This window comes from Buceros rhinoceros, unplaced genomic scaffold (genome assembly GCF_000710305.1).
Source record: "Buceros rhinoceros silvestris isolate BGI_N320 unplaced genomic scaffold, ASM71030v1 scaffold8607, whole genome shotgun sequence".
NCBI lineage: Eukaryota > Metazoa > Chordata > Aves > Bucerotiformes > Bucerotidae > Buceros > Buceros rhinoceros.
The window spans coordinates 1-8,896 of record NW_010423884.1 but is presented as its reverse complement, the minus strand read 5'-3'; the positions used below and the strand labels follow the sequence as shown (position 1 = coordinate 8,896).

General features: G+C 38.2%; 1 protein-coding gene across 1 annotated transcript in view; it reads right to left on the bottom strand.

Moving 5' to 3' along the window:
• Positions 1-8,828, bottom strand: part of LOC104497345 (general transcription factor IIH subunit 2) — an 11,645-nt gene extending 2,817 nt beyond the window's left edge. Inside the window, exons 1-12 of the mRNA XM_010140584.1 lie at positions 8,773-8,828; positions 8,609-8,686; positions 7,845-7,881; positions 7,173-7,259; positions 6,274-6,324; positions 5,749-5,803; positions 4,846-4,951; positions 3,732-3,822; positions 3,494-3,581; positions 2,263-2,370; positions 1,015-1,078; positions 120-223 (exon numbers count right to left, since the gene is read on the bottom strand). Of these exons, the coding sequence (XP_010138886.1) occupies positions 120-223; positions 1,015-1,078; positions 2,263-2,370; positions 3,494-3,581; positions 3,732-3,822; positions 4,846-4,951; positions 5,749-5,803; positions 6,274-6,324; positions 7,173-7,259; positions 7,845-7,881; positions 8,609-8,686; positions 8,773-8,828 (925 nt within the window). The remainder of the gene's footprint in view (positions 1-119; positions 224-1,014; positions 1,079-2,262; positions 2,371-3,493; positions 3,582-3,731; positions 3,823-4,845; positions 4,952-5,748; positions 5,804-6,273; positions 6,325-7,172; positions 7,260-7,844; positions 7,882-8,608; positions 8,687-8,772) is intronic.
• Between the last annotated feature and the right edge of the window lie 68 nt (positions 8,829-8,896).

Sequence of the window (8,896 nt, the reverse complement as noted above, 5' to 3'; positions counted from 1 at the left end):
TGCAGGGCTTCTTTACGCAGAGCTGGCTTTTAATTCTGAAGTGTTGGTTGAACTTTTCTACTCTTAGCTATCTTACCACTAACTCATAATTTGTCTGCTCACCTTTTCTTGCTACTCACCACAGATTTTGCATTCCACAGGAAGTTCACAGTATTTGGCTCTGCACTGGGGACAGAAATATCCTCCCAGTGTAAGACCTGGCTCACTGTTGTTTTCCAATTGCCTAGAATACAGAAGGATGATTTAATACCTAAGAGAGAACACCATAACACTATATAACTAAAAATACTACATAGTTCTCACAACATATAGTTTAAAAAGCTTCAGTACCTTCCATACAACAGTTCCACCTGTATGGAAGTGTCAGAAAGCAATTGACAGAGTGAGATTATCGGTAACTAAACTGTCCTACAGTAACAGAACAAAGACCAAATTTTCCCATATAATGGAGCCAATATATCTTTAAAAAAATAAAGATAACAGCATTAGTATTTCTACTTTCACACGCAAATATTCTGTATTGACTTTAAGACACATGTTAGCACTTATTCTTTCAAACAGCAGACACTGTTTCCTTTTGAAAATTCAGAGTCCTCAATCACCCTTTTCACTGGGAAGAGCATTAGTACACCAGTCAAACGAGGCCTTCGTTTTTAACTTCCCTTTGAAGTCACATTAGTAAATGCATAAAAAAATACTTTATTCCAGGTAATACCCTTCATCCTCATAATTATCTTTATAGTGATAAAAATACTTGAATCAAGAAATGAAGTAAACTCTATAATAATTATTCTAATACCTCGTGGAACCCTTGTGTTCTAATCACTGCACAACAAAATTAAAAGCCATTTACACCCTACAAAAAATTTAAAATGTAAATTTAAAAACCCCTATTTAACAGGGGTAACTATGGCCACATACAAGTTGTGCAAATGAAATAAAATTTCTCCTGAGAAGTCCCAAGACATTACTAATTGAATTTTGAATTCATTGACTTCTAACCAATCTACTTACGCCATGCTAAAGGATGGCTTTGCATCTTGATCAGTTAGAGAAGCAATAGTATGCTGAGGAAAACCTGAAGAGAAAAACATCCCATATTACCAATTTTAAACACGCAATTATTCCTTCAGTTTCTTACTGCAATGAAGAAGTTCAAAGACTATTCTATCATTAAGGCCTATCTCTTTTTTGTTGTTGGTGTTATTACAAGAGATGTGATACACACTCTTACCAGGTATCAAATTCTCCCTAAAGTTGTCTACCTACATGCACAATCAAATCCCTTACTGTATTTCCCCCAACTGAAAAAAAAAATTTCACAGACTTCACATTAACTGAAGCTCACTGGAACCCAATTTTTGCCAAACAGCTAAAATTACATGCAGTGGCACCAATGCAGAAAGAACACTGTGTCAATGTTTACTTAAAATAGTTAATAATTAAGGGGAAAATATTTTCATATGCAGCCACCAGGCGTGTATTCACCTTCCAAGTGCAGTGTATGACAGATGAGATTATACCACTTTACAGTGCATGTAATAGACACCATTCTTTCTACCGGTTATTTTTCTCAGCTCATATCAAGTGGGCAGTTAATTCTTCTGACTGCTCCTCACGCTTTGCCTATAACAAGTAAATCTCTTCAGTATTTAAATCTAAATATAAAAATACATACATTCTTTCCTGTGAAAACGAGTGGATGAAAGCGGGAAATGAGTGCTGGAATTAGAATTCCTGGTGTGGTTTAACTACAGGCTACAATTTATTGTGAAATACATCAGGAAAAGAAAAGGTGCCTAATCCATTTGTTTAAAGAACACCACAACAGTGCTCCTAACAAACATACACTACCTGGCCAAATGGATGGCTCTTACAGTCAGTTAAGCTTATAAGAGTTGCCTTCTGCAGGGGGTAAAAAACAGGGAGAAACAAAATAGGTTTTCATCCTTCATTTCTAAGCATTACATTTATACCAGTTACCATATAAGGTGTATCACTCTATTGTTTCCAACTGCAGTTGAATCGTTTGTCTCATTTAATTCTTAATTGTATTTAAAAGCTGACTATTCTGAAGGAATAACATCAAGAAAATTTGCATCTATTTAGCAAAATAGAGGTTAAAATAAAAAACAAATTGTGCAATGTCTTTATTATGCTTCAAACTATTTGTATGGCTTTAACACAAGAGATGCAAAGAAAGAAAAAGACAAGATGCACAAAAAAAAGATGTTCAAGGACTTTAACAAAACTGTATCCTACCCATTCGAATAAGGGAGCACTCGGAGGTTGAACTGGCAGGGGGAGGACTAACATGATGCATCAGCAGTTCCTTGTAATGACTTTCGTCTAAAATAACGTGGTATGTTCCTGTCACGAAGAAAGAAATGCCTTACTCTCAGATTACGAGAGGATAAGAACACACATTCTCCACATGACAGAAAATTGCTTAAGTAAAAATCCCATAATTTAGCCAACACCGTTCCTAAAACAGTCCTATTAATGCTACTGAAAATGACAAGTTTCAAAATTAACACCAGAATGTTTAATTAGATAGGAAGGCCCATAGCATTTTCTCCTCCATCACACTGTACTCATGGCTTGGCTTCGCGAACGAAGATCTGGGAAGGGCTTTTCCCACGCTCACTGCAAGCGATGAGTGCACCCTCCGGGCCTGTGCGGTGGATTTTTTAGGTGAGGCTCAGCATGTGCGGAACTGGCTCCACCCTTTACACCTGAGGTTCATCTGCCAGGGCCTAGCGAGCTTGGACGGTGACAGCGAAGTCCTTGGGTCGTAGGTTTGGTTAGAGTATCCCTCTCTCAGATGATGGATGCCTTACAGGGCTAAACGAGCTCCATCTGCCCGGGTCTGGAGTTAGAGTTGTCCTTCTCCTAGGATGGTTGCCCGAAGGCTAGTGAGCCCATCCTGCCCATGGACACACTTTGTCTGACCCTTCAGTTGAGACCTGTCTGGCCTGGGAGACCCCACTGGAGGCACATGCCACCACCAGCACAGCTCTCAACCTCACAAGGGCACACAAGCTCCTTCCCCACGGCAAGGGGGTGCCCGTGAAAGAGTCGCTGCTCTACCTCCGGACATCACAGACCCGGGCACCAGGCGGCCGGGGCCTGCCAAGAACAGGAGTCCTGGAGGGGTACACTGTACTAATGACACTGCAACAGTCACCACCGTAGTAACTGATATTAACATGTCACACTAACTTTGTTCCACATCACATAGCTTTGTATGAGGAACACCAGGTTTTAAAACATATGTATTTCTTGTCTCTAGAGATACAGCTACCAGCTGGTAATAATTTCACTACATATCGTGTATTTTGTAGATTTGGGAAACCCTTGCCTTTTCTGCCAGCACAACAGAACATTCATCCTTAAATATCAAAATGCATTAATGAATATATGACAAATTAGTTGCTTAATTTTGATTCTAAACTTGTATTAGTAGTATGACTTCTGAAATTCAAATACATACCTCCAGTTTCTCGGGCAAGTACTGTACAAACTCGAACTTCAGCACTTAGGCCGATGACAGATACTCTGATCTTAACTGCTTTTAAACACTTCAAATGGAAAAAGAAAGCATACTCAAATTCATATGCAGAACAGTGAAAGGGTAGAAAGTTCTAAATGAAAATTAACTGGCAATGACACAGAACTGCCTGGTTTTCGTCTAACACCATGGGCATTCAATGTAGTAGTCACTTCTGTACCTTAATTATATCATAGATGTTGGCTGGATCACAGGTTGTCAGACTGCTGAAGATCACCAAAACCTCTCTGCTTGTATGTCCTGGCATGTGCCTAAAGAAAATATATAGTTAATTTACTTCTGTATGCTATGCTAATTGTATGCTGAAGTTTCCAAGGACTTTAATGTACTCAAGTCAGAAGACAACATGACATGGAGTCCTCTACACGTTCTAAAAGACTATGGTAAGATCATTCTCTGAGGAAACCAGAGGTTGACCTTTCAAAAGCTTAACCTTTCCAGTATCTAAAATACCGTATTTGATTGTGTAGTTGTTACCTGATTGTTTGCTGTAATGCTCCCATTATCCCTGTACTTCATTCTTGCTCTCACAGGTAAAATTTACCTTAAAACTGGCAACACTGCAGTAAGTCTGACTGACCTCTTAAAATAAAAACCTCTAATCAGTTTGTAGATGTAAATCCATTACTTTTAACTACTGTCTTTTAAATTCGTAGAGGAAAACTTTCTTCCAACCAGTCATTCAGGTAAGTTTTTATGACATTGACTACTAGCTTTGTTCTGTCAGTGTTTCTAGCTGTAATTACTTGCTAAGACAGTCTTTCACAAACATTTATCTCATCTGAATACTTCACACAGCAAAAAAGATTTAAAATCTATCCTCCTTGAAAATTTTCCTTTCTGAAGTATGCCAAAACTCCCAACAGATTACTGTGATTGAATGCTGTTTCTTTTCCTATTCCTTATCATCATTAACCTCTAACTCTGCCTCCTCTCATATCTTAGCCCTCTAGTAAAAAGTAACTGCAGGGTCTTTCATCACCATATCCATACACAACATAAAATAATCTGCTTTGCTTTAAAATGTTGTTTTTTATATGCAGCACACCTCTAAATAGAAGCGTCTTGTGTTAGAAAATAAACTTCTGCACCACTAGCATATTTAACTTCATAACAGCTTGTACTGTAAGAGGACATAACCCTGCCTTTTAAAGACTCAGGGCAGCATGATGCAAGACGCTACTTGCAAAAAATATTGTATTTCTGGAAGGGCAGAAACAGAGTCAGCATTATACTGATTATGGAAGACAAAAACCCTCCATGTATATACTAACTTTAAAGTCTGCATGGCCAAATTTAGGGAATTATATAGAGATGGCTCTCCACTGCAGTTCATATCCACTGCTTTCTTCAGAGCAGTTACGTGTTTTTTTGAGTTACCTGTAAGTGAAAAAAAATTCACTTGAAACAACAAGTTAGAAGAATTGAAATATTTAAACTATGTATTTAATGAAGTCTACAACAGTTTTCAAACTGTGACTTCTAACTGTTTCTCCTTAGAAACTGACCTCTTGATCAAAAGGTAGAAAGCAATGAAAAACTCTATTAAGAGAAAGGCACTCGATCGACAGAAACTTTAAAAAGTCAGGAAAGAATAAAGTCACTGTTGTGTATCACTAAGCACTTAACATGAGTGCAAAGCGTCTCACAAAGTGTTTCGAAAGAGAGTTTAGCTGTAGTTTCTGTTATCCTCACAGTACTGTTCAAGGATTGACTGATCCTCAAAATCCTCAGTAAAGCTGCTTCCGTTTTACAGATGAATGAAGAGGAAGAAATTAAGAATTAGTCTCTGAAGCCAGGTGGATTGCTAGTGACAGAAGGCAACTGCCAAAGACACCTCTCTTCTTAACATCCAGTCAGATCTCACTGAACACACAGATGCCATAAAATACAAAAGTAACAAACAGCGTGAGAAATTAACTTAGGGGAAACAGAACATATTTTACTTGCAATCTGGATACGCCTTGATCCTGAATAAGCATGCAATGACAAATCTAGACCAAACCAGACCAAAATAAAGGCTTCAGTTTCAGGTAACTTGAAACAAATTCTCTTTTAAATGAAAATATGATGTTAATGGTATTTCACTTTCAGCAGTGTCATCCAGGTGGAACTTAGAACATCAACATGACAGATGAAAATGCCTCCAATTTAAAAAAAATATACTACCTCCCTACCTGAAAGTTCTGTCATTTTTTCAGCTCTTTTACTCTTGGTTACAATTAAGCCAATCTGGAGAAGGAGAAAAGAAGAAAAAGCTTCTTAGCTTAAAAGTTTAAAAATAAGTTGATTTACAGTTATTGCGAGATTTTGCCTAATACTTCTTTATGGATCAGAATTACCTAATTATACAAGTCTTCTTCTAAGTGTAAACAACAGCAGTAAAACACTATGCATCAGTTAACATATATTCCTGTATTTCCAGCACTCCTGCCACAAGGTACAAAAAGAAATACAAAATTCTAAACGTCTAAAAAAAAATATAATCACGCCTTATGTGTTAGAATTCCTGATCAGGAAACAAGGAACAGATGGGGGTCTTATTTTCATCAGTTCAGGGAGAAAGAAGAATTTCACCAGACCGATGAGTAAGGGATGGGAAGGAACACAGCAGCTGAAAACAGTTTGCTAGATAGTGCTAAAACTAAATCTAACTTTTAAAATAGTTTTCAGTTACTTGTTTCTTGCATGGTTATACATACCTGGCTAATAGGATTTTGGTCAAAGTACTCTTCAACAAAATATTCCAATAACTATAAATAAAAATTAAGTCCATTAAAAATAAAATACTGGTTTATTCCACATGCATTAAGTAGGTGGTATTTGCAAAACATCCATTATAACTAAAATTAAAAAAAATAAAGTTGGGGAAAAAAAAATGTGGGGGAATGAGCCCTTCCTTTCCATTCCCCTTTCACCCTAGCGCTTCCACCCTTCTTCCTTCTGCATCACCAATGCCATGTGAATTTCACAGACTAGCCATCCTTCTATTCACTTTGTGCAGTAAAGTTCTAGATTACTGGGGTCCAAACAGAGGTTTACAGTACACCAAAAATCACTCATCAGTACAAAATCATCAAACCCCAGGATTTCAATGCTTAGCGTTGTTAGAGAAGACCATACAGTACAGCTAAGATGCACAGCTAAGGTCCTCCACAGTATGAAGTCAATCCAATTCAACACCCCGCTAGCATCTATCCAAAACAGAATTAATCAAAACACAACCGTAAGTAAAAAAAAAATTCTAGATGCATCATGAAAGTGCATTTGCTGTTCTTTCATCCCTTACTATGGGCAACGCTTCAGCTTAATTTCCACATACTTTTCATAATGTGTCTTTCTGTAATATGTCCTTGCAAAGTGTTTCTACTGTACAGAAGTACTTGTGCAAGACAAACTAATGTCACACATTATTTTGCTACTCAAAAAACAGGAAAATTACAGACTAGCGACAAACAAGGGAAAAAAAAAGCAGGGATGAGAGGCGAGATGAAGCATGTAATCTCACCTCACGAGTCTGCCATTCTTTTAAATGCAGAATGGAACCGGTTTACAGAGTAACAGCTGATTAATAAGAGAAAACATCTCAGTGTAGAAATACCTTCAAAGTGCAAGTAAGTCTGTTCGGTTTTAAATCCTGGTCCTCCATAGTTCTTGATCCATCAACAACCACGTACAGGTGACGCATCTGCATTTTCAGCATATTGATAATCATTCACACAATGGGTATTTAAATGAAATCTTCACTATTCCAGTTACTTTAAAAGGAACTACTTCCTCCCTCAAAAAGGGAAAATTCAGTTTACTGAGTCACGCAATCCACTTTTCCTCCAAAATGAAAAAAAGACTATCTTGAAAAATGCACAGTTCTTTCACTTTCACGATATGCTACAAAAAATATGCATAGTTGGCACCTTTACCTCTTCATCTGCATTGTATAAAGTAATACTGTTATTTAGAACTCATTTAAATCACACCCATTTTTCACATGAAGGAAAAATGACAGAGCAAGCATGTGTGATCTGACTGCTGTTGCAAAACACACCCTGGTACAGCCAACACGCCAAACCTCCACCCCTGAATACTCACGCTTCACACCCCACAGTGCCAACGAACAAATAATGTTCTAAAAAGAAAAAAAGTTCGGTGGAAAACCCAAGCTTTGGTCTCAAGCACACAAAAAGCCATTAAAAGTGCATTTCAGATTGAGCACATCACCTCTGTTCAAACTGTTCTGGTCTCAGGACTGACAAAGGTTTAGACATTAACATACCATTCCAAGTCGAACTTGTCCATGGTGCTCGTAGAGTCTAATAAAACACAGAAGGATTTAAGTAAGATGAAAATGAATGAAAGGCTCCTAAAACAAAAGTACAGAACAAAGCTAACACTAGATTTCTGGCAAATATGAAGAAGCAACAAACCACAGGCACTTATTGACACTGAAAAAACCAGGCAACTCAATTACAGGGATTTCATGTCTCTCAGAAAACAAACAAAACCTATTTCTTACCATTGGTTTTAATGGAACTATACAATTTTATCCAAATTTAAATATTTTTAAAATAATCTGAAATAAATCAAACCTACATTTTATCTAGAATTTTTTATGACAATTTGAAACACACTATTTGGAGCCAGGATACCAAAACCCAACTTGAAGCATGATTCGCACATTAAAAAAATGTTGAAGGATTTTCTCCAAGCAGTGCAGACAGCAACTGCTGCACTCTGCAGTGTTTTTCACCAGATCAAGCTCTCACCTCTTTAGCCAGTGTGCATGTGGGCTACCTAGCCTGTATACGCTCAGTCTTCAGATTGAAGATAAAAATAAATGTTAGCGGTTTTTTTCTGGCGCTATTAACAAGTAGCAGGTAAGAAGCAAGCATGTGGACCGCTGAAGGGGTAGGGACACAAAAACATCCTGCGGTCATGCTGACATGCTTATTCAACCTGGAGGACCCGGTTTCAGAATGATCACGTCCTTATAACTGAACAAACCAGTGTTATTAGCAGGCTCGTGGCAACACATACTACCTTTTCCTCTTTGCCTTGAAAAGAATGTCCTCGATGGTCGCTTTCAGCGATCCCGATTCATCTTCTTTCAGAATTTCCCTATGTAAAACAGACTGTTACTTGAGCAGAAGGGAGATGTCTCTCATCTTTCGCCAGTAAGACAGGGAGGGGAAAGCAAAGCCCACCATGTTCTTTCATAGCCTCCTTCCCAGCGCTTGGTCCGCTCGGGTTCGTCGTCCATCTCCGCGGCCTCGCTCTGCCGCTGCGGCGGACAGCGACAGCCGCGTTCCCGACTGCACCGACAGCAGC